Source organism: Oncorhynchus mykiss, chromosome 18, assembly GCF_057628025.1.
Source record: "Oncorhynchus mykiss isolate SJ-2025 chromosome 18, ASM5762802v1, whole genome shotgun sequence".
Lineage (NCBI taxonomy): Eukaryota > Metazoa > Chordata > Actinopteri > Salmoniformes > Salmonidae > Oncorhynchus > Oncorhynchus mykiss.
In genome coordinates, this window is record NC_143039.1 from 17,112,743 (window position 1) to 17,139,221 (window position 26,479).

The window sequence follows — 26,479 nt, forward strand, 5'->3', positions numbered from 1 at the left end:
AAGGCCACTCTAAAATGTGCAGTTTTGTTACACAACACAATGCCACAGATGTCTCAAGTTTTGAGGGGGGTGCAATTGGCATGCTGACTGCAGGAATGTCCACCAGAGCTGTTGCCAGAGAAGTGAATGTTCATTTCTCTACCATAAGCCCACTCCAACGTCGTTTGGCAGCAGGTCCAACTGACCTTACAACCGCGAACCACGCCAGCCCTCATCCGGCTTCTTTGTCTGAGACCAGCCACCCGGACAGCGGATGACACTGTGGGTTTGCACAACCAAATAATTTCTGCACAAACTGCCAGAAATCGTCTCAGGGAAGCTGATCTGTGTTCTTGTCGTCTTGACCTGACTGCAGTTCGGCGTCGTAACCGACTTCAGTGGGCAAAGGCTCACCTAGGATGGCCACTGGCACGCTGGAGAAGTGTGCTCTTTACGGATGAATCCCGGATTCTACTGTACCGGCAGATGTCAGAAAGCGTGTCGTGGCGTCGTGTGGGTCAGTGGTTTGCTGTTCAACATCCTGTCACTCCTCTCTCATCTCCCTCGCCTGTTACTCCTCTCTCATCTCCCTCTCCTGTTACTCCTCTCTCATCTCCCTCTCCTGTTACTCCTCTCTCATCTCCCTCTCCCTCTCCTGTTACTCCTCTCTCATCTACCTCTCCTGTTACTCCTCTCTCATCTCCCTCTCCTGTTACTCCTCTCTCATCTCCTTCTCCTGTTACTCCTCTTTCATCTCCCTCTCCTGTTACTCCTCTCTCTCATCCCCCCTCTCCTGTTACTCCTCTCTCATCCCCCCTCTCCTGTTACTCCTCTCTCATCCCCCCTCTCCTGTTACTCCTCTCTCATCCCCCTCTCCTGTTACTCCTCTCTCATCTCCCTCTCCTGTTACTTCTCTCTCATCCCCCTCTCCTGTTACTCCTCTCTCATCTCCATCTCCTGTTACTCCTCTCTCATCTCCCTCTCCTGGTACTCCTCTCTCTCATCCCCCCTCTCCTGTTACTCCTCTCTCATCTCCCTCTCCTGTTACTCCTCTCTCTCATCTCCCTCTCCTGTTACTCCTCTCTCTCATCTCCCTCTCCTGTTACTCCTCTCTCACCCCCCTCTCCTATTACTGCTCTCTCATCTCCCTCTCCCTCTCCTGTTACTCCTCTCTCTCATCTCCCTCTCCTGTTACTCCTCTCTCATCTCCCTCTCCTGTTATTTCTCTCTCACCCCCCTCTCCTGTTACTCCTCTCTCATCTCCCTCTCCCTCTCCTGTTACTCCTCTCTCTCTCATCTCCCTCTCCCTCTCCTGTTACTCCTCTCTCTCTCATCTCCCTCTCCTGTTACTCCTCTCTCTCATCTCCCTCTCCTGTTACTCCTCTCTCAACCCCCTCTCCTGTTACTTCTCTCTCATCTCCCTCTCCCTCTCCTGTTACTCCTCTCTCATCTCCCTCTCCCGTTACTCCTCTCTCTCATCTCCCTCTCCTGTTACTCCTCTCTCATCTCCCTCTCCTGTTACTCCTCTCTCATCTCCCTCTCCTGTTACTCCTCTCTCTCATCTCCCTCTCCTGTTACTCTCTCACCCCCCTCTCCTGTTACTCCTCTCTCATCTCCTTCAACTCTATCTTTATCCTCCTCTCCCTCTCTCTCTCACCTGCCGGGTGGTGCAGACGGGGGTAAAGGCGTTGGTTCCACAGGTAAAGATCCGCCTCCCGGTGATGAGCAGGACCCGGATGTAGTTCTGACATTCATCCTGCGGGGACGGGAACACGGGAGGTCAAAGATGTCATAACACCACCATACAATAGTCTTTATTCATTTCTTCCTGTACAAGGTTAGTACAGCTTCTGGTACACTTCATTGAAGCTATCTAAATACTGAGGGCTTAGGGCAGTCCCTTTAATGTAAAATTCTACCAGTCGTCTGTCTTTATCTAAATATCTCTGGTGAGGGCAGCCCCTTTAATGTAGAATTCTACCAGTCGTCTGTCTTTATCTAAATATCTCTGGCGAGGGCAGCCCCTTTAATGTAGAATTCTACCAGTCGTCTGTCTTTATCTATCTAAATATCTCTGGTGAGGGCAGCCCCTTTAATGTAGAATTCTACCAGTGGTCTGTCTTTCTCTATCTAAATATCTCTGGTGAGGGCAGCCCCTTTAATGTAGAATTCTACCAGTCGTCTGTCTTTCTCTAAATATCTCTGGTGAAGGCAGCCCCTTTAATGTAGAATTCTACCAGTCGTCTGTCTCTATCTAAATATCTCTGGTGAAGGCAGCCCCTTTAATGTAGAATTCTACCAGTCGTCTGTCTCTATCTAAATATCTCTGGTGAGGGCAGCCCCTTTAATGTAGAATTCTACCAGTCGTCTGTCTTTATCTAAATATCTCTGGTGAGGGCAGCCCCTTTAATGTAGAATTCTACCAGTCGTCTGTCTTTATCTATCTAAATATCTCTGGTGAGGGCAGCCCCTTTAATGTAGAATTCTACCAGTCGTCTGCCTTTATCTAAATATCTCTGGTGAGGGCAGCCCCTTTAATGTAGAATTCTACCAGTCGTCTGCCTTTATCTAAATATCTCTGGTGAGGGCAGTCCCTTTAATGTAGAATTCTACCAGTCGTCTGTCTTTCTTTATCTAAATATCTCTGGTGAGGGCAGCCCCTTTAATGTAGAATTCTACCAGTGGTCTGTCTTTCTCTATCTAAAGTGTCCAGAACTGCCAGACAGCTATAATACCTCTGTCTTTCCTTTGCTCTGACAGGACCGCTTGGTGTCTTCATCTGGTCCCCATTCTACTGCCTAGAGAAGAAAATTACATTTAAAAAATGACATATAAACGTGTGCACCATAACGTGGACAGAATGTGTAGATTGGATCCTTGCTAAATCAGATTTAGTATGGGATATGTACTGTATATACTACTATACATACACATACACAAAAAGTATGTGGACACCTTTTTTAATCAACACCCGTTGCTGACAGGTGTATAAAATTGAGCGCACAGTCATGCAATCTCCATAGACAAACATTGGCAGTAGAATGACCCATACTGACTTTCAACGTGGCACCATCATAGGATGCCACCTTTCCAACAAGTCAGTTCATCAAATTTCTGCCCTGCTAGAGCTGCCCCGGTCAAATGTAAGTGCTGTTATTGTGAAGTGGAACGTCTAGGAGCAACAATGGCTCAGCCGTGAAGTGGTAGGCCACACAAGCTTACAGAACGGGACCGCCGAGTGCTGAAGTGTGTTGTGCGTAAAAATACTCTGTCCTCGATTGCAGTCAATCACTCCAGTCTAATCACCATGGCTACTCCCCCAACTCAATCACTCAGTCTAATCACCATGGTTACTCCCCTAACTCAATCACTCCAGTCTAATCACCATGGTTACTCCCCCCACTCAATCACTCCAGTCTAATCACCATGGCTACTCCCCCCAACTCAATCACTCCAGTCTAATCACCATGGTTACTCCCCCCAACTCAATCACTCCAGTCTAATCACCATGGCTACACCAATTGGATCTTGACCACAGGCCAAACAAAAACAAAAACACAAGTCATCCAGCTAACACAAAATGTTCTAACAACATTTGCACAAGGTTCCCCTATTTTGCATATAACTTTCCAAGGAATAGTTTTTTGGGTTCAGTAAGGAAGCCTAGTGGTTAGAGCGTTGGCCTAGTAACCGAAAGGTCGAATCCCAGAGAAGACAATGTAAAAAATCTGTCGTTCTTCCCCTGAACAGGCAGTTAACCCACTGTTCCTAGGCCGTCATTGTAAATAAGAATTTGTTCTTAACTGACTTGCCTGGTTAAATAAAGGTTAAATAAAGGTAAATAAAGGTTAAATAAAGGTAAATAAAGGTTAAATAAAGGTAAATAAAGGTAAATAAAGGTTAAATAAAGGTTAAATAAAGGTAAATAAAGGCAAATAAAGGTTAAATAAAGGTTAAATAAAGGTAAATAAAGGTTAAATAAAGGTTAAATAAAGGTTAAATAAAGGTTAAATAAAAGGTAAATAAAGGTTAAATAAAGCTAAATAAAGGTTAAATAAAGGTAAATAAAGGTTAAATAAAGGTAAATAAATAATCGGGCATAAGAATAGTAGTATAATTCAACTGTATTCTCTGTTCCTACAGTTTCATTGTGGTCCTGAGAGTGAAAAGCAGCACCTCATTTTGGGGGAAATGTTATCATAGTTCTGGGAAACTGTAAATCATGGTTTGTTTACACCATAAATATCAGTGTAAACAAACGTAGTAAATACAATTGTGTGCACATCTCAAGGCCCAAAATTGCCATCCAAGACTTCAATTTAATTTCACTAAAATAGCTGATAAATAAACTGGTATGTGTCCTACCATTACAATGCTGACCTGCTCTAACTATTTACCTGCAAAAACTATTTCCTATTTCCTATTAAACCGATATATCTCTCAGACCCTCAAACTTAAGGGGAGTCCTTACACTGACACACCTTACAGTATACTGTAGCATTTCACTGTGCTTTACTATGGAGCCACTGAAACTGGCCTCAGCCTCGTGAATGTTCACTGTGCTTTACTATGGAGCCACTGAAACTGGCCTCAGCCTCGTGAATGTTCACTGTGCTTTACTATGGAGCCACTGAAACTGGCCTCAGCCTCGTGAGCGTTCACTGTGCTTTACTATGGAGCCACTGAAACTGGCCTCAGCCTCGTGAGCGTTCACTGTGCTTTACTTTGGAGCCACTGAAACTGGCCTCAGCCTCGTAAACGTTCACTGTGCTTTACTTTGGAGCCACTGAAACTGGCCTCAGCCTCGTGAACGTTCACTGTGCTTTACTATGGAGCCACTGAAACTGGCCTCAGCCTTGTAAACGTTCACTGTGCTTTACTATGGAGCCACTGAAACTGGCCTCAGCCTCGTGAGCGTTCACTGTGCTTTACTATGGAGCCACTGAAACTGGCCTCAGCCTCGTGAGCGTTCACTGTGCTTTACTATGGAGCCACTGAAACTGGCCTCAGCCTCGTAAACGTTCACTGTGCTTTACTTTGGAGCCACTGAAACTGGCCTCAGCCTCGTGAGCGTTCACTGTGCTTTACTTTGGAGCCACTGAAACTGGCCTCAGCCTTGTGAGCGTTCACTGTGCTTTACTATGGAGCCACTGAAACTGGCCTCAGCCTCGTGAGCGTTCACTGTGCTTTACTATGAAGCCACTGAAACTGGCCTCAGCCTTGTGAGCGTTCACTGTGCTTTACTATGGAGCCACTGAAACTGGCCTCAGCCTCGTGAGCGTTCACTGTGCTTTACTATGAAGCCACTGAAACTGGCCTCAGCCTCGTGAGCGTTCACTGTGCTTTACTATGGAGCCACTGAAACTGGCCTCAGCCTCGTGAGCGTTCACTGTGCTTTACTATGAAGCCACTGAAACTGGCCTCAGCCTTGTGAGCGTTCACTGTGCTTTACTATGGAGCCACTGAAACTGGCCTCAGCCTCGTGAGCGTTCACTGTGCTTTACTTTGGAGCCACTGAAACTGGCCTCAGCCTCGTAAACGTTCACTGTGCTTTACTATGGAGCCACTAAAACTGGCCTCAGCCTTGTGAGCGTTCACTGTGCTTTACTTTGGAGCCACTGAAACTGGCCTCAGCCTCGTGAACGTTCACTGCTAAACTCACTCCCACCAAGTCTTTCCCTCAGTCACCCCTGACAACAGAGCTCCCAAATCTACTTCTAAAGATCAGGGACAAAGCGTGAATGAATTACCAAACTGAAAACTCTTCCCTGTGTTTGCATAATGCCATTGTGGCCACTGGTGCAGTGGTCGATTAAGGAGTTGGTTCTCAGAGGTGTCATTCATGGTTCGCTTGCTCTGATAGGCCGACCAGGGCCTCCAAAGTCACACATGTCCCTCCCTCCCCCAGCCTGCTCCTTGTCCGTTCATTCAGTATAGCATTGATGAATGACATGAGACTCTTATTGAGACGGTCAGTGGGCTCATTGTTCAAGGACACTCCTTACGTACCTTGATGTATACTGACTACACTCCTTAAATACCTGGATGTATACTGACTACACTCCTTATGTACCTGGATGTATACTGACTACACTCCTTAAGTATCTGGATGTGTACTGACTACACTCCTTAAGTACCTGGATGTGTACTGACTACACTCCTTAAGTACCTAGATGTATACTGACTACACTCCTTAAGTACCTGGATGTGTACTGACTACACTCCTTAAGTACCTAGATGTATACTGACACCAAAGTTCAGTACTTTTTAATAGTGGTACAGATGTAGGATCTTAATTTGAACCAGTTTGCTACAGAAGGAAGAAAATCCTGCAGCAAGAGGAAATGTTAATTATTATGTGGATTATAATTAATGGTCATCTTTGTAGCATATTAGCGTTTTTCATCATGAATGTTGTTCTGGAGGCAGCGCTGCGGAGTGGTCACTCGCTAGCACAGACACAAATTCATAAAATCGGATTTTAAACCTAACGCTTTCAAAGTGGAAATTACAAACTTCCGAAGCCTTTTTAAACCTGAAATATACTACAAGTTCAAATTTCCTGCACAGCAGGAAAGTTCTCCTGAAAAAGGGTGATCAAATTAAGATCCTACATCTGTATATTGAAATTGTAAAACGACCTTGTAAGAAATTATTTATGTTATATGCAGTCATCCTTGAACTTCCAAATTAAATCATTGTACCTTGTATCCATGGATACAAATGGATCATAATTCGTAGAGAAAAAGACACTACAATCATAACATTAAAGGAGAGAGGTACTTTGTAATATTCACGGTATGTCCTTTAGTTGTATACTGATGAAAAGCAATTCATACAGTTAATGACATATCAAGGAGCCATTGTAAGAGATGGAATATATTTATAATATCCCTAAGACAGACAGCCAGACAGCCAGATGGACAGGAAGACATTAGTGCATCCTGCAGCACTGTGACATTTCCAAAACAGCTTATTCAGATTGATTTTAGGGAGACGTTTGATGGGTATTATCCCAAGAAAGCAATGACGTGGCCCTCAGGACAAATCTGACAGAAAGTTCATGACTGACATCAAATTGATCAGCCGTTTAGCAATGACAGGGTAGGGATCAGGGGAGGGAGAGGAGACAAGGGATAGAGAGAGCGAGACAGAGAGAAAGAGAGCGCGATAGACAGAGACAGAGAGAGAGAGAGACAGAGAGAGATAAACAGCCAGAGATTTATGTTTATTTATTTTCCCTTTTGTACTTTAACTATTTGCACATAATCTGAATTTGACATTTCTTTAGTATTTATGTGAATGTAGAGTAAAGTTTACTGTAATTTTTTTTATTGTTTATTTCACTTTTACTTATTATTTATTTCACTTGCTTTGGCAATGTAAACATGTGTTTCCCATGCCAGTAAAGCCCCTTAAATTGAAATGGACAGAGAGCGAGTGGGCAGAGTAAAGGTAGCTGGGTAGATCCCGTTCCTGTGTGATGTAACCCCTGGTAAACACCAATTTGGCCCAGTAAACCCTCAGTGTGTTGACATTCCTAACCCCCCCCCCCACACTAAGCTAAGGAACGGACCCTACTGGCCAACAGTTACTCTGATGTGTCTGGTCTCTTCTACAATTTCAACAAACTATATGGTTGCCTAGCTACCATTTGGAAGAGTGAAAACACCCTTAAGTAATGTGGTGTGTAATAACAGTGGGAGCATGGAGAGCTGTGAACGGCTTACCTGTAAGAGAGAAGCATTACTGAGACTCAGTCTGAAGAGGTGATTTCTGAAGATAGAGGAGAGAGAGTTCTAACCAACATCAGTAAAGAAACAAGCAAAAGTCTGTTGTGTTGGATGTGTGTGTACATGTAAAATAGGGGGTCTGTGTGTGGGTTGCACGTGTGTGTGTGTGTGTGTGTGTGTGTGTATCTCACCTAGCTCCCACAATCAGCTGGTTTCTGGTCAGGTCAAGGGTCAGCTGGGAAAAGTCCTTCACTCCGGGACGAGAGAATCCTGACATCCAGGGACTCAATGCTGAAAGGAGGAAGAGGAGGGAAGGAAGAAGAGAAGGATGAGGAGGTGAAACGAGTGTGAGCATCCAGTCAGTTGGGAAGTTGACACTAAACGGTCGCTGGCTCAGGCCCTGCTCTGACTGTGTGAAATGTCTCTCCCCTGACGTTTTACCTGGAACATGGAGATGAGCCTTTCAGCCTGTGTCATCAACTGATTTTTCACCAGGCATCAGTTCAAACCAGCTCCTGTAGATCCATTATGACAGTAGCAGGCTAACACAGTAGTAGCATGTTGACACATCTGTATCATATCAAGATCAGTGCGACTGTGAGAGCGGGTGGCTCAAAACCAAAAGCTGCCAAACCAGCAGATAATCTCTCCTTGAGCCCTGTGCTGAAACGCATGCTGACCCTTACCAGAGGCTGAGCTAACGCTAGCCTGCTTCATTAGATGGAGAATGAGAGACAGAGGGAGAGTTAGGGGGAGGGAGAGAGAGAAAGAGGCGGGGAGAGAAAAAAAGAGAGAGCGAGAGACAGAGGAAGACAGAGAGAGAGCAAGAGACAGAGGAAGACAGAGAGAGAGAGGGAGAGAGAGAGGGTGTTAGAGAGAGATAAAGAGATGGGGGAGACAAAGAGGTCATTGGGGGGAGGGAGGGATGTACCCAAAGCAATAAACCCAGGGTTTGTTTTGGTGACCTGATGTTAATGTAACTCGACACCCAGTCAAAACAGCCAAGGCTCGGGAATCTGCACCAATAGAAAGACTGTTTGATGGGCAAATATAAACAGTTTAGCTTAGATGCGTCCAACTGGGGACTTTAAATTGAGGAGATAGAGACACAACTTCAAAACAAATGGGAAAAGTCAGAGAAGGCGAGAGAAGACGTTCTCATATAGACGTGATATCAGCCTAAACTAGATTCTTGCAACAAAGTTCAGTGTACTGTATCTCAGCAACAGTTTAATATATAGATCATTTCTACAGACGACAGGTGATGTTAAGTGTATTTCAAAATCATAATACTGTAATATAAAAAGCCTCAGCCATTGAGATAGTATTGTAAAATGTGAAAGTCCACACCACTCTGCTAACACAGACAGACAGTTAATCAGAACCACTAGTACCCCAAACCTCACACTGTTAAAACAGACCTTTGGTTCTTTGTCCATAAAATAATCTTAATGCTCCCCCTGGGTAGGAATAATCTCCTTCAAAAATGAGAAATGTTACCCTGCATAAAGGTTAGTCCCTCTGAAACCTTTCAATGTCGACGATATTAAAAATGAAAAATGGCACACAACTTCTGACAGCATTCGTATCACACCATAAACATCCCCTTCTGGATAGAGTCGCTACTGTACGCTGCTATGAGCTCTTTACAAGATGTCTAACCTAGTTCTCACTCACACAATGTTGTGTAGTTGTGCCTGTTTCACACCAGGTCAGAACATGCAGTGGCTACAGTTGTATTCTCTAGTAGATGGATCAATGAATAAATATATTGAATAATTTCATTTCTCATAGGGAAATGTGCTGCAACATACAGGCATGCTTGACACAATGTCACTGGATCTGAATGGCTTCAAATCAAATGTTATGGGTCACATACACATGGTTAGCAGATGTTATTGGTCACATACACATGGTTAGCAGATGTTATTGGTCACATACACATGGTTAGCAGATGTTATTGGTCACATACACATGGTTAGCAGATGTTATTGGTCACATACACATGGTTAGCAGATGTTATTGGTCACATACACATGGTTAGCAGATGTTATTGGTCACATACACATGGTTAGCAGATGTTATTGGTCACATACACATGGTTAGCAGATGTTATTGGTCACATACACATGGTTAGCAGATGTTATTGGTCACATACACATGGTTAGCAGATGTTATTGGTCACTTACACATGGTTAGCAGATGTTATGGGTCACATACACATGGTTAGCAGATGTTATGGGTCACATACACATGGTTAGCAGATGTTATGGGTCACATACACATGGTTAGCATATGTTATTGGTCACATACACATGGTTAGCAGATGTTATTGGTCACATACACATGGTTAGCAGATGTCATTGGTCACATACACATGGTTAGCAGATGTCATTGGTCACATACACATGGTTAGCAGATGTCATTGGTCACATACACATGGTTAGCAGATGTCATTGGTCACATACACATGGTTAGCAGATGTTATTGGTCACATACACATGGTTAGCAGATGTTATTGGTCACATACACATGGTTAGCAGATGTCATTGGTCACATACACATGGTTAGCAGATGTCATTGGTCACATACACATGGTTAGCAGATGTTATTGGTCACATACACATGGTTAGCAGATGTTATTGGTCACATACACATGGTTAGCAGATGTTATTGGTCACATACACATGGTTAGCAGATGTTATTGGTCACATACACATGGTTAGCAGATGTTATTGGTCACATACACATGGTTAGCAGATGTTATTGGTCACATACACATGGTTAGCAGATGTTATTGGTCACATACACATGGTTAGCAGATGTTATTGGTCACATACACATGGTTAGCAGATGTTATTGGTCACATACACATGGTTAGCAGATGTTATTGGTCACATACACATGGTTAGCAGATGTTATTGGTCACATACACATGGTTAGCAGATGTTATTGGTCACATACACATGGTTAGCAGATGTTATTGGTCACTTACACATGGTTAGCAGATGTTATGGGTCACATACACATGGTTAGCAGATGTTATGGGTCACATACACATGGTTAGCAGATGTTATGGGTCACATACACATGGTTAGCATATGTTATTGGTCACATACACATGGTTAGCAGATGTTATTGGTCACATACACATGGTTAGCAGATGTCATTGGTCACATACACATGGTTAGCAGATGTCATTGGTCACATACACATGGTTAGCAGATGTCATTGGTCACATACACATGGTTAGCAGATGTCATTGGTCACATACACATGGTTAGCAGATGTTATTGGTCACATACACATGGTTAGCAGATGTTATTGGTCACATACACATGGTTAGCAGATGTCATTGGTCACATACACATGGTTAGCAGATGTCATTGGTCACATACACATGGTTAGCAGATGTCATTGGTCACATACACATGGTTAGCAGATGTCATTGGTCACATACACATGGTTAGCAGATGTTATTGGTCACATACACATGGTTAGCAGATGTTATTGGTCACATACACATGGTTAGCAGATGTTATTGGTCACATACACATGGTTAGCAGATGTTATTGGTCACATACACATGGTTAGCAGATGTTATTGGTCACTTACACATGGTTAGCAGATGTTATGGGTCACATACACATGGTTAGCAGATGTTATGGGTCACATACACATGGTTAGCAGATGTTATGGGTCACATACACATGGTTAGCAGATGTTATTGGTCACATACACATGGTTAGCAGATGTTATTGGTCACATACACATGGTTAGCAGATGTTATTGGTCACATACACATGGTTAGCAGATGTCATTGGTCACATACACATGGTTAGCAGATGTCATTGGTCACATACACATGGTTAGCAGATGTCATTGGTCACATACACATGGTTAGCAGATGTCATTGGTCACATACGCATGGTTAGCAGATGTCATTGGTCACATACACATGGTTAGCAGATGTTATTGGTCACATACACATGGTTAGCAGATGTTATTGGTCACATACACATGGTTAGCAGATGTTATTGGTCACATACACATGGTTAGCAGATGTTATTGGTCACATACACATGGTTAGCAGATGTTATTGGGAGTGTAGCAAAATGCTTGTAAAAGGACTAGAAGCGAGGCAGCCCTCTCTGTCGACGTCATCTTTAAAAGGCTTCAGTCCATAGCCATGTTTGTATACAGCGGGAGATGGGCAACTGCTTCTTTTGTAGGCCTGCGATCAATTCCACCCCCAAAATATGTCAGTCACTGACAGCAACAATTCTTATTTACAATGACGGCCTACCCCGGCCAAACCCGGAGGACGCTGGGCCAATTTTCCACCGCCCTATGGGACTCTCAATCACAGCCGGTTGTGATACAGCCTGGAATCGAACCAGGGTGTCTGTAGTGACACCTCAAGCACTGAGATGCAGTGCCTTAGATCGCTGCGCTACTCGGGAGCCCTGTGTGGGTAGGCAGACCCGCGAGCCACTCGGGAGCCCTGTGTGGGTAGGCAGACCCGCGAGCCACTCGGAAGCCCTGTGTGGGTAGGCAGACCCGCGAGCCACTCGGAAGCCCTGTGTGGGTAGGCAGACCCGCGAGCCACTCGGGAGCCCTGTGTGGGTAGGCAGACCCGCGAGCCACTCGGGAGCCCTGTGTGGGTAGGCAGACCCGCGAGCCACTCGGGAGCCCTGTGTGGGTAGGCAGACCCGAGAGCCACTCGGGAGCCCTGTGTGGGTAGGCAGACCCGCGAGCCACTCGGGAGCCCTGTGTGGGTAGGCAGACCCGCGAGCCACTCGGGAGCCCTGTGTGGGTAGGCAGACCCGCGAGCCACTCGGGAGCCCTGTGTGGGTAGGCAGACCCGCGAGCCACTCGGGAGCCCTGTGTGGGTAGGCAGACCCGCGAGCCACTCGGGAGCCCTGTGTGGGTAGGCAGACCCGCGAGCCACTCGGGAGCCCTGTGTGGGTACACAGACCCGCGAGCCACAGTGGCCCCTCATGATGAGTTCAGATTTCTTGTGGTCCCACCCACATCAGAGTTGCCCATCCGGTCTCCAGTAAGACAACAATAGCAGACAGCAGTGTTCCCTGAGGTACATAGTGATGCCAGTCTCAGCCACATTGAACCAGCATGTGACAAGTGTGACAAGTGTCTGATGATTGACAGTTGACTGACAGAACAGTTTGCCATTCTCCCCTCTCTTCCTCCCCCACCTCCTCTCCTCAGAACCCTTTCAGAAATTACACCCCTGAGGGGGGGAGCATCCTGGCAAAGGACAGACACTTTCTAACAGACATCCAAATGGAGTGGAAAGTAGTCTCTCTCTCTCTCTCTCTCTCTCTAGATAATGGAACCCTGAAAAGAGCTGACAGTGGAGGGAAGGAGCGAGGGAGGGGTTTTGGGGATGAGAGAGAGAAAGAATAGACAGCTCTCTTAAAAGGGAAAAGGCTCCAGAAATGAGAGGAGTCCAATTATCTACAATCACAAAATGTTGCTGTCCTTTCGGTTTCTCTTGGGCCAGACCCATATAGCTGGCGTTCCGGGCAGAGGAGTGATTGAGAAGGATGAGGCTGCAGAATCCTCAGAGGAGATAGCAGTGAATAGCAAACCATTGTGAAACATCTCATTGGAATGATGATGCTAGTGAGGAGTAGATTTACAAAATGGTATTGGAAATCTGTCAAATACTTTCGCTATGCTTGACTGAGCTGCCTGGAGCACCGTAACCAATTGCATACTCTTAAAAATGAAAAACCTGCCTATCCGGCACAACAGGCAAATGCTCAAAGTATCTAATGTGCTCACCTTTGTATGGGACGATGGGATGAACTTTCCTGGTACACTCCGGTAGGGGCGGGAACGGGCTCTCAAAGTTGACCAATGGCTGCTGGCATAGACAGAGTGGCAGGCAGAGGAGCAGCAGTAGACCAACGGGAGGAAGGGACACAACCTCCCACAGAGACGTCGCCATGGTTACGGGGCCAACCACGCCCACCATACCTCTAACTGGTCCTCACAGGACACACCTGAGGGAGGAAGGACAGAGCTGTCAGTCAAACATACACATGGCCAATGACGATTGATTATAACATACAGACAGCCAATCACCACTTAGACAGTAAAGTGCAGCGAAAGACAACTAGAACGACATTGTCTTCTGTATAAAATGTATTTGAGCTTTTAGATATTTTTACTCCTTGAAAGATATGGGAAATCAAGGTAGCAAGAGCAGCGTGTCAACTGAACACCACAGACCACAGATAATAATATGTTTTACCTCTATGCCAGAATAGATCCATTTAACAAATCTGATCATTTCATTTAAACCTTTAGTGACCCGAAGCCTTCCTGACCCCTGGTTTTATGGGCTGGCCAATTGACACCTGTCTAGTGTGCTGACATTGTGCAGAGCTGGAGTGAGTGGCCACCAACGCTGACCCAAATGACATTAGCGGGGTCAAAGGTTATAGCAACGCAACAGTAATTGAGCTACTCCCCCTATCCCAAACCCCAACAAACTTATCCTGTCATTACTGATAATCACACACATTCATTCAAATGAAGATAGACAAGCAGGGGTTGAGGGAACGGTGTGTGGTATGAAGATAGATATGCAGGGGTTGAGGGAACAGTGTGTGGTATGAAGGTAGATGTGCAGGGATTGAGGAAACAGTGTGTGGTATGAAGGTAGATATGCAGGGGTTGAGGGAACAGTGTGTGGTATGAAGATAGATATGCAGGGGTTGAGGAAACAGTGTGTGGTATGAAGGTAGATATGCAGGGGTTGAGGGAACCGTGTGTGGTATGAAGGTAGATACGCAGGGGTTGAGGGAACAGTGTGTGGTATGAAGGTAGATATGCAGGGGTTGAGGGAACAGTGTGTGGTATGAAGGTAGATGTGCAGGGATTGAGGAAACAGTGTGTGGTATGAAGGTAGGTATGCAGGGGTTGAGGGAACAGTGTGTGGTATGAAGGTAGATATGCAGGGGTTGAGGGAACCGTGTGTGGTATGAAGGTAGATATGCAGGGGTTGAGGGAACAGTGTGTGGTATGAAGGTAGATATGCAGGGGTTGAGGGAACAGTGTGTGGTATGAAGGTAGATATGCAGGGGTTGAGGGAACAGTGTGTGGTATGAAGGTAGATATGCAGGGGTTGAGGGAACAGTGTGAGGTATGAAGGTAGATGTGCAGGGATTGAGGAAACATTGTGTGGTATGAAGGTAGGTATGCAGGGGTTGCGGGAACAGTGTGTGGTATGAAGGTAGATATGCAGGGGTTGAGGGAACAGTGTGTGGTATGAAGGTAGATATGCAGGGGTTGAGGGAACAGTGTGTGGTATGAAGATAGATAAGCAGGGGTTGAGGAAACGGTGTGTGGTCCCCCTAATCCCCTTTAGCCAATAGAATAAGAGAACAATGGCCTATTTTCATAGAGTAGAATAGTTTAGTATAGAATAGTTTACATTAAAATAGTTTAGTATAGAATAGTTTACAATAAAATAGTTTAGTATAGAATAGTTTACATTAAAATAGTTTAGTATAGAATAGTTTAGTATAGAATAGTTTACATTAAAATAGTTTAGTATAGAATAGTTTACATTAAAATAGTTTAGTATAGAATAGTTTAGTATAGAATAGTTTAGAATAGAATAGTTTACAATAAAATAGTTTAGTATAGAATAGTTTACATTAAAATAGTTTAGTATAGAATAGTTTAGTATAGAATAGTTTAGAATAGAATAGTTTACAATAAAATAGTTTAGTATAGAATAGTTTAGTATAGAATAGTTTAGAATAGAATAGTTTACAATAGAATAGTTTAGTATAGAATAGTTTAGAATAGAATAGTTTACAATAAAATAGCTTAGTATAGAATAGTTTAGAATAGAATAGTTCAGTATAGAATAGTTTAGTGTAGAATAGATTAGTATAGAATATTTTATTATAGAATAGTATAGTATAGAATAGTTTACAATAAAATAGTTTACAATTAAATAGTTTAGTATAGAATAGTTTACATTAAAATAGTTTAGTATATAATAGTTTACAATAAAATCGTTTGGTATAGAATAGTTTACAATATAATAGTTTAGTATAGAATAGTTTACAATAGAATAGTTTAGTATAGAATAGTTTACATTAAAATAGTTTGGTATAGAATAGTTCAGTATAGAATAGTTTAGTGTAGAATAGTTCAGTATAGAATATTTTATTATAGAATAGTATAGTGTCGAATGGATTAGTATAGAATAGTTTAGTTTAGTATAGTATAGAATAGTTTAGTATAGAATAGTTTACAATAAAATAGTTTAGTATAGAATAGCTTAGTATAGAATAGTTTAGAATAGAATAGTTCAGTATAGAATAGTTTAGTGTAGAATAGATTAGTATAGAATATTTTATTATAGAATAGTATAGTGTAGAATAGATTAGTATAGAATAGTTTAGTATAGTATAGAATAGTTTAGTATAGAATAGTTTACAATAAAATAGTTTAGTATAGAATAGCTTAATATAGAATAGTTTACAATAAAATAGTTTAGTATAGAATAGCTTAGTATAGAATAGTTCAGTATATAATATTTTATTATAGAATAGTATAGTGTAGAATAGATTAGTATAGAATAGTTTAGTATAGTATAGAATAGTTTAGAATATAAAAGTTTAGGATAGAATAGTTTAGTGTAGAAAAGTTTAGTATAGAATTGTTTAGTTTAGTATAGACAAGTTTAGTATAGAATAGAATACCGGAGCACCAAGTCTAGGACCAAAAGGCTCCTCAACAGCTTCTAGCACCAAGCCATTAGACTGCTGAACAATTCATAAAATCGCCACCGGACAATTTACATTCACCCCCCCTCCCTTTTGTACACTGCTGCTACTTGCTGTTTGTTTGTTACCTATGCATGGTCACTTCACCCCCACCTACATTTACAGATTACCTCAACTAGCCTGTACCCCCGCACACTGACTTGGTACAGGTGCCTCCTGTATACACCCCCGCACACTGACTTGGTACAGGTGCCTCCTGTATATACCCCTGCACACTGACTTGGTACAGGTGCCTCCTGTATATACCCCCGCACACTGACTCTGTACAGGTGCCTCCTGTATATACCCCCCCACACTGACTTGGTACAGGTGCCTCCTGTATATACCCCCCCACACTGACTTGGTACAGGTGCCTCCTGTATATACCCCCCACACTGACTTGGTACAGGTGCCTCCTGTATATACCCCCCCACACTGACTTGGTACAGGTGCCTCCTGTATATACCCCCCCACACTGACTTGGTACAGGCGCCTCCTGTATATAACCCCGCACACTGACTTGGTACAGGTGCCTCCTGTATATACCCCCGCACACTGACTTGGTACAGGTGCCTCCTGTATATAACCCCGCACACTGACTTGGTACAGGTGCCTCCTGTATATACCCCCCCACACTGACTTGGTACAGGTGCCTCCTGTATATACCCCCCCACACTGACTTGGTACAGGTGCCTCCTGTATATACCCCCGCACACTGACTCTGTACAGGTGCCTCCTGTATATACCCCCCCACACTGACTTGGTACAGGTGCCTCCTGTATATACCCCCCCACACTGACTTGGTACAGGTGCCTCCTGTATATACCCCCCACACTGACTTGGTACAGGTGCCTCCTGTATATACCCCCCCACACTGACTTGGTACAGGTGCCTCCTGTATATACCCCCCCACACTGACTTGGTACAGGCGCCTCCTGTATATAACCCCGCACACTGACTTGGTACAGGTGCCTCCTGTATATACCCCCGCACACTGACTTGGTACAGGTGCCTCCTGTATATAACCCCGCACACTGACTTGGTACAGGTGCCTCCTGTATATACCCCCCCACACTGACTTGGTACAGGTGCCTCCTGTATATACCCCCCCACACTGACTTGGTACAGGTGCCTCCTGTATATACCCCCGCACACTGACTCTGTACAGGTGCCTCCTGTATATACCCCCCCACACTGACTTGGTACAGGTGCCTCCTGTATATACCCCCCCACACTGACTTGGTACAGGTGCCTCCTGTATATACCCCCCCACACTGACTTGGTACAGGTGCCTCCTGTATATACCCCCCACACTGACTTGGTACAGGTGCCTCCTGTATATACCCCCCCACACTGACTTGGTACAGGTGCCTCCTGTATATACCCCCCCACACTGACTTGGTACAGGTGCCTCCTGTATATACCCCCCCACACTGACTTGGTACAGGTGCCTCCTGTATATACCCCCCCACACTGACTTGGTACAGGTGCCTCCTGTATATACCCCCCACACTGACTTGGTACAGGTGCCTCCTGTATATACCCCCCACACTGACTTGGTACAGGTGCCTCCTGTATATACCCCCCCACACTGACTTGGTACAGGTGCCTCCTGTATATACCCCCCACACTGACTCGGTACAGGTGCCCCCTGTATATACCCCCCACACTGACTCGGTACAGGTGCCTCCTGTATATACCCCCCACACTGACTTGGTACAGGTGCCTCCTGTATATACCCCCCACACTGACTCGGTACAGGTGCCCCCTGTATATACCCCCCACACTGATTCGGTACAGGTGCCTCCTGTATATACCCCCCAGACTGACTCGGTACAGGTGCCTCCTGTATATACCCCCCAGACTGACTTGGTACAGGTGCCCCCTGTATATACCCCCCACACTGACCCCCACGTTGTGTTACTTGTTATTATTACTTTTTATTTTAGTCTACTTGGTAAATATTTTCTTCTTCTTGATCTGCACTGTTGGTTAAGGGCTTGTAAGTCAGCATTTCACAGTAAAGTCTACACTGTTGGTTAAAGGCTTGTAAGTAAGAATTTCACAGTAAAGTCTACACTGTTGGTTAAGGGCTTGTAAGTCAGCATTTCAGAGTAAAGTCTACACTGTTGGTTAAGGGCTTGGAAGTCAGCATTTCACAGTAAAGTCTACACTGTTGGTTAAGGGCTTGGAAGTCAGCATTTCACAGTAAAGTCTACACTGTTGGTTAAGGGCTTGGAAGTCAGCATTTCACAGTAAAGTCTACACTGTTGGTTAAGGGCTTGTAAGTAAGCATTTCACAGTAAAGTCTACACTGTTGGTTAAGGGCTTGTAAGTCAGCGTTTCACAGTAAAGTCTACACTGTTGGTTAAGGGCTTGTATGTCAGCATTTCACAGTAAAGTCTACACTGTTGGTTAAGGGCTTGTAAGTCAGCATTTCACAGTAAAGTCTACACTGTTGGTTAAGGGCTTGTATGTCAGCATTTCACAGTAAAGTCTACACTGTTGGTTAAGGGCTTGTAAGTCAGCATTTCACAGTAAAGTCTACACTGTTGGTTAAGGGCTTGGAAGTCAGCATTTCACAGTAAAGTCTACACTGTTGGTTAAGGGCTTGGAAGTCAGCATTTCACAGTAAAGTCTACACTGTTGGTTAAGGGCTTGGAAGTCAGCATTTCACAGTAAAGTCTACACTGTTGGTTAAGGGCTTGTTAGTCAGCATTTCACAGTAAAGTCTATACTGTTGGTTAAGGACTTGTAAGTCAGCATTTCACAGTAAAGTCTACACTGTTGGTTAAGGGCTTGTAAGTCAGCATTTCACAGTAAAGTCTACACTGTTGGTTAAGGGCTTGTAAGTCAGCATTTCACAGTAAAGTCTACACTGTTGGTTAAGGGCTTGGAAGTCAGCATTTCACAGTAAAGTCTACACTGTTGGTTGAGGGCTTGGAAGTCAGCATTTCACAGTAAAGTCTACACTGTTGGTTAAGGGCTTGTAAGTCAGCATTTCACAGTAAAGTCTACACTGTTGGTTAAGGGCTTGTAAGTCAGCATTTCACAGTAAAGTCTACACTGTTGGTTAAGGGCTTGGAAGTCAGCATTTCACAGTAAAGTCTACACTGTTGGTTAAGGGCTTGTAAGTCAGCATTTCACAGTAAAGTCTACACTGTTGGTTAAGGGCTTGTAAGTCAGCATTTCACAGTAAAGTCTACACTGTTGGTTAAGGGCTTGTAAGTCAGCATTTCACGGTAAAGTCTATACTTGTATTCGGCGCATGTGACAAATAAAGTTTGATTTGATTTGAATAGTATAGAATAGTTTAGTATAGAATAGTCTAGAATAGTGTAAAATAGAATAGTGTAGAATAGAATAGTGTAATATAGAATGTATAGAATAGTATAGTATAGTCTAGAATAGTGTAAAATAGAACGGATAGAATAGTGTAGTATAGAATAGTGTAAAATTGTCTAGAATAGAATAGTATAGAATAGAATAGTGTAGAATATAATAGTGTAGAATAGAATAGTCCAGAATAGAATAGTGTAAAATAGAATAGTATAGAATAGTATAGAATAGAATAGTATAGAATAGTGTAAAATAGTCTAGAATAGAATAGTATAGAATAGTCTAGAATAGAATAGTGTAGAATAGAATAGTGTAGAATAGTACAGAATAGTGTAGAATAGAATAGTGTAGAATAGAATAGTCCAGAATAGAATAGTGTATATTAGTCCATCAGAGACTGACATTCTTCTTCTGTTCTGCTCCCCACACCCCCAAGACGGACAGACTCAAACAATTACACTACATCTGTTACTGTAAACTTCTGGTGTAGTTATTCAACCGTGTGTCTCTCCTGCATGTTGTGGGCACAGATGTGGAACCCTCCTTCCTCTTTAAAGATGTGGAGCAAGTGAAGGGAGAAGGAAGCATCAAGCGTAAGTTGCTGCAGTGCTAAACATCTGGCCCTAGCTAGCTGCTCACAGCAGCCTCGGAGACCACTGGAGTTGGCAACTTGGCACAAGTCCAGTCTAAAACCATCTGGGTGCTTAATGCCCCACTATCACCATGGGCATCAGCAGACGTTGGCACACACACTGTACTGTACATCACTGAGGAAAACACACACACACAATCGTGCTTGCACATGGACACACACACACACGCACACGCACACACACACACAGCTGGCAGGCAGGCATGCTCCTTCTCACATTCCCTCTCTCCCCAATGTCCTTGTTGTAGTGCTGAAGGACTGGAGAGTTTTTAACAAAGTAAAGTTGATCATTAATGTTGGCAGTGAAGCATAAGAGGCGTTCAGCCACAACTGTAATGACTTGGTGTTTGGGCGCCAAGCAGCTGCCAGGGGTGTGTGTGTGTGTACATGATCAGAGTCAGGTATCTTGGATGAGAGAAGGGAGGGTCTCCTTCTGTTGATTATGGCAGTAGATACAGTAGGTTGTCATGGTAACAACATGTATTGCTGATGGAGATGATTAGTGATGTGGATGATTATGAACAGATGCATTTTTTATAGAGTGTCTTAATTAGGAGTTTGTGATGTAGCCTATACATGTTGTACACTGAGGGTACAAAACATTAGGAACACCTTCCTAATATTGATTAACAAAACATTAGGAACACCTTCCTAATATTGATTAACAAAACATTAGAAACACCTTCCTAATATTGAGTTGCGCCCCCTTTTGCCCTCAGAACAGCCTCAATTCGTCAGGGCATGGACTCTGCAAGGTGTTGAAAGTGTTCCACAGGGAAGCTGGCTCGTGTTGACACCAACGGTGTCACGACTTCCACCGAAGTCGTCTCCTCTCCTTGTTCGGGCGGGGTTCGGCTGTCGACGTCACCGGCTTTCTAGCCATCGCCGCTCCATTTCTCATATATCCATTTGTTTTGTCTTGTTCCATTACACACCTGGTTTTCATTCCATAATTACTGCATGTATTTAGGCCTCTGTTCCCCACCATGTCTTTGTGTGTAATTGTTTATTGTTATGTGGATTTTGTCAGGCGCTACACTTTTACTATGTTCCGTGTTTTTGGCACGTTATTGTTTTTATGTGCTGTCATTTTTGGACCGGATTTAAAGTGCGCCTGTTTCTTACACTCTGTGGAACCCAGACACAGTCCAAACCCTCCTACCACCCAGCCAGCAATAAATCAATCATGCAACACAACTTTGATTATAGGCTTTACTCCAGGCCCTCTGTTGTCTCTAATTGGCCTTTGGATCTAAGTCCTGACCAGGCAAGTTACTCATTAAACTGCTGCCCTACACAGTGTGTGCATCCCAAATGGCACCCTATTCCCTATAGAGTGCACTACCTTGGACCAGAGCCCATGCAATACAGTTCTGAAGAACCATGAATCAAACTGGACAATAGAGGCTAGTAGTCCGTGTCACAGTCTCACAGCTGGGCAACTTCTAGCCAATGACTCTCCACCAGTTATGAATAGATGTTAGATCTCAGCAGTGGTGGAAAAACTACTCAATTGTCATACTTGAGTAGAAGTAAAGATACCTTAATAGAAAATGACTCAAGTAAAAGTGAAAGTCACCCAGTAAAATACAACTTGAGTAAAAGTCTATAAGTATTTGGTTTTAAAATGTACTTAAGTATCAAAAGTAAATTAAATTGCTCAAATGTACTTAAGTATCAAAAGTAAAAGTATATTTTTTATTGAGACGGATAGCCAAGGGCACACTACAAAACTAATTTACAAAGAAGCATTTATGTTTAGTGAGTCCACTAGATCAGAAGCATTTAGGGATGACCAGGGATGTTCTCTGGAAGTGTGTGAATTGGACCCTTTTCCTGTCAAAATGTAAATAAGTACATTATTTTCTTTAGGAATGTGGTGAAGTAAAAGTTGCCAAAAATATGAATAGTAAAGTAGAGTACGAATACCCCAAAAAACTACTTAAGTAATACTTTAAAATATGTTTACTTAACTACTTTCCACCACTGGATCTCAGTATGGAGAAGTGTTTAGGCTTCTAGCCAATGGCTCTCCACCAGAGAATAGTTTAGGGGCTGGTCCAGACAGACAGGGGAGAGTAGGGGCTGGTCCAGACAGACAGGGGAGTGTAGGGGCTGGTCCAGACAGACAGGAGAGAGTAGGGGCTGGTCCAGACAGACAGGGGAGAGTAGGGGCTGGTCCAGACAGACAGGGGAGTGTAGGGGCTGGTCCAGACAGACAGGAGAGAGTAGGGGCTGGTCCAGACAGACAGGAGAGAGTTGGGGCTGGTCCAGACAGACAGGGGAGTGTAGGGGCTGGTCCAGACAGACAGGGGAGAGTAGGGGCTGGTCCAGACAGACAGGGGAGAGTAGGGGCTGGTCCAGACAGACAGGGGAGAGTAGGGGCTGGTCCAGACAGACAGGGGAAAGTAGGGGCTGGTCCAGACAGACAGGGGAGAGTAGGGGCTAGTCCAGACAGACAGGGGAGAGTAGGGGCTGGTCCAGACAGACAGGGGAGAGTAGGGGCTGGTCCAGACAGACAGGGGAGAGTAGGGGCTGGTTCAGACAGACAGGGGAGAGTAGGGGCTGGTCCAGACAGACAGGGGAGAGTAGGGTCTGGACTGCCCTGTAGCCTGGGTTTTTTTGAGGCAGACATGGCCCTGATAGGAGGGTGTCTGTAGCTGTAACCCTAACACCCACACACCTTCCCCACACACACACCCCCTCCACGTCTTCTAATGAGCGTTACCCGTTCTCCTCTGGCCTGCCACAGACTCTCTCATTCTCCCTCCACTCTCTCCAGACCCCCTAAAGTCAGGTCTGTATTGACCATGTCTAATCCACCTCAATGGCCCAGACCCACAAAATCCCTCTAAAGCCTACTCCCAAACCAGGGGTGGCATCTCTAGAGCCCTCTATGATCCAGCTCCATTCAGATATGAGCCTGAACCAAAGAGAGGAAGAGAGAGGGAAAGAGACGGGGAGGGAGGGAGGAGAAAACATCCCAAAGAAGAAGACAGAGAACAATGTGTTGTAAAAGCACATAAAGCTCCTTTATACGGATGCCAAGTCCTTTTATGGACGTATCAAATGTGATCATCTGTGAAAGATGAGACAGTCTAACTACTGGGTAGAGCGAGAGATGATGTGTCAACCATGGTGAAAACCCCCTGATGGAAGGAGTGGATAAATGCTGCGTTGGTGGCCTGTCTGGGACAGCCGTGGGACTACAGTACTGTATATACTGGAACAATGAGGATGTGCTGCTAACAGGGGCGTAATGACCAACAAACAGCATCTTTAAAGTCAACGCTTAATGAAGGCTTCGTAAACCCTTTATAAGGCCTTCGTAGATGCTTCACAAAGGTTTTATAAGCAAAGTCACACTATATAACAGGTGTTAAGGATATATCTCGATATGTGGTATAACCCTTTTTCCCATCCTTTACATACCATTTATTGATTAATGATCTGTGAAGCATCTGTGAAGGTCTTAAAAAGGCTTTTAAATGGTTGCTTGGTTTAAAGTGGGACCACAGCTTTTACATGGAATGACAAGGCACTCTCTCTGGAGAGGGAGCAGAGCAAGGCCTGGCAGACAGAATCTATCCCCCCCTTTCTCTCACAGCCATGAGATGCTTTACATGTTTTTGGCCAATGAAAGTCTAGACACAACAACTACCACACCATACTGGCAGTTCCTAGAAATGTGTCTTGTTAAAGGTTTCAGAATGTCAACTATTTCACTCATGGCTAATTCTCAGAGAAGTGTTCCTTCTATCAATATATTACTAACATTGTAACTACATTAGCACTTGGTTGTACAGGGGTTTCAGCAGACTCTGAACTAATGCCTCATTTGGGAAATGAAATGTTGTCTTCATGGACGAAACAGAGTGGAATTAAAAGGATTTGGAGATCGACAAATAGTGAGGACCTGGAGTGAAGTTTGAAGAAAAAGTATAAATCTGATAAACCAGTCAATGTGTGAGAAATGACACCACAATATACACCATTATGCTGCTACCTTTATCCACCATTATGCTGCTACCTTTATACACCATTATGCTGCTACCTTTATCCACCATTATGCTGCTACCTTTATCCACCATTATGCTGCTACCTTTATCCACCATTATGCTGCTACCTTTATCCACCATTATGCTGCTACCTTTATCCACCATTATGCTGCTACCTTTATACACCATTATGCTGCTACCTTTATCCACCATTATGCTGCTACCTTTATACACCATTATGCTGCTACCTTTATCCACCATTATGCTGCTACCTTTATACACCATTATGCTGCTACCTTTATCCACCATTATGCTGCTACCTTTATACACCATTATGCTGTTCCCATTATACACCATTATGCTGCTACCTTTATACACAATTATGCTGCTACCTTTATACACCATTATGCTGCTACCTTTATACACCATTATGCTGCTACCTTTATACACCATTATGCTGCTCTCATTATACACCATTATGCTGCTACCTTTATACACCATTATGCTGCTACCTTTATACACCATTATGCTGCTACCTTTATACACCATTGTGCTGCTGCCTTTATACACCATTATGCTGCTCTCATTATACACCATTATGCTGCTACCTTTATACACCATTATGCTGCTCTCATTATACACCATTATGCTGCTACCTTTATACACCATTATGCTGCTCTCATTATATACCATTATGCTGCTACCTTTATACACCATTATGCTGCTCTCATTATACACCATTATGCTGCTACCTTTATACACCATTATGCTGCTCTCATTATACACCATTATGCTGCTCTCATTATACACCATTATGCTGCTACCTTCATACACCATTATGCTGCTACCTTTATACACCATTATGCTGCTACCTTTATACACCATTATGATAATATATTTTGGTCAGGGCTCCCTTGACAAATATATCCCTATCTTAATGATAATAAATAAATACAATGCACTTCTCATAATGAAAACTCTTTATGAGACCAAAACACTACGTTTTTCTGAATGTTTCCTGAATAAAAAACAAAATAACTAATTGTATTCACTTCAATTATTCACTAATTGTATTCACTTCTCAGAAAAGAGGACCAAAAAAAAGAATACACTTAGATACTTACATGGACAAAACAAGTATACACTTAGATACTTACATGGACAAAACAAGTAAACAACTAATGTTCTCCAGTCCCAGTCCAGGTTTAAAGTGGGACCACAGCTTTTACATGGAATGACAAGGCACTCTCTCTGGAGAGGGAGCAGAGCAAGGCCTGGCAGACAGAATCTATCCCCCCCTTTCTCTCACAGCCATGAGATGCTTTACATGTTTTTGGCCAATGAAAGTCTAGACACAACAACTACCACACCATACTGGCAATTCCTAGAAATGTGTCTTGTTAAAGGTTTCAGAATGTCAACTATTTCACTTATGGCTAATTCTCAGAGAAGTGTTCCTTCTATCAATATATTACTAACATTGTAACTACATTAGCACTTGGTTGTACAGGGGTTTCAGCAGACTCTGAACTAATGCCTCATTTGGGAAATGAAATGTTGTCTTCATGGACGAAACAGAGTGGAATTAAAAGGATTTGGAGATCGACAAATAGTGAGGACCTGGAGTGAAGTTTGAAGAAAAAGTATAAATCTGATAAACCAGTCAATGTGTGAGAAATGACACCACAATATACACCATTATGCTGCTACCTTTATCCACCATTATGCTGCTACCTTTATACACCATTATGCTGCTACCTTTATCCACCATTATGCTGCTACCTTTATCCACCATTATGCTGCTACCTTTATCCACCATTATGCTGCTACCTTTATCCACCATTATGCTGCTACCTTTATCCACCATTATGCTGCTACCTTTATACACCATTATGCTGCTACCTTTATCCACCATTATGCTGCTACCTTTATACACCATTATGCTGCTACCTTTATCCACCATTA

The 26,479-nt window shown here is 43.6% G+C and overlaps 1 protein-coding gene across 2 annotated transcripts in view; it reads right to left on the bottom strand.

The window, feature by feature from the left end:
* LOC110496916 (semaphorin-5B) overlaps nucleotides 1-26,479 on the bottom strand; it is a 108,817-nt gene that overhangs the window by 48,720 nt on the left and 33,618 nt on the right. For both annotated transcript variants that reach the window (XM_090207478.1, XM_090207480.1), the window contains exons 2-6: nucleotides 13,521-13,741; nucleotides 7,904-8,003; nucleotides 7,710-7,755; nucleotides 2,715-2,777; nucleotides 1,637-1,735 (exon numbers count right to left, since the gene is read on the bottom strand). In XM_090207478.1, the coding sequence (XP_090063604.1) occupies nucleotides 1,637-1,735; nucleotides 2,715-2,777; nucleotides 7,710-7,755; nucleotides 7,904-8,003; nucleotides 13,521-13,713 (501 nt within the window). In that variant the 5' untranslated portion in view covers nucleotides 13,714-13,741. The remainder of the gene's footprint in view (nucleotides 1-1,636; nucleotides 1,736-2,714; nucleotides 2,778-7,709; nucleotides 7,756-7,903; nucleotides 8,004-13,520; nucleotides 13,742-26,479) is intronic.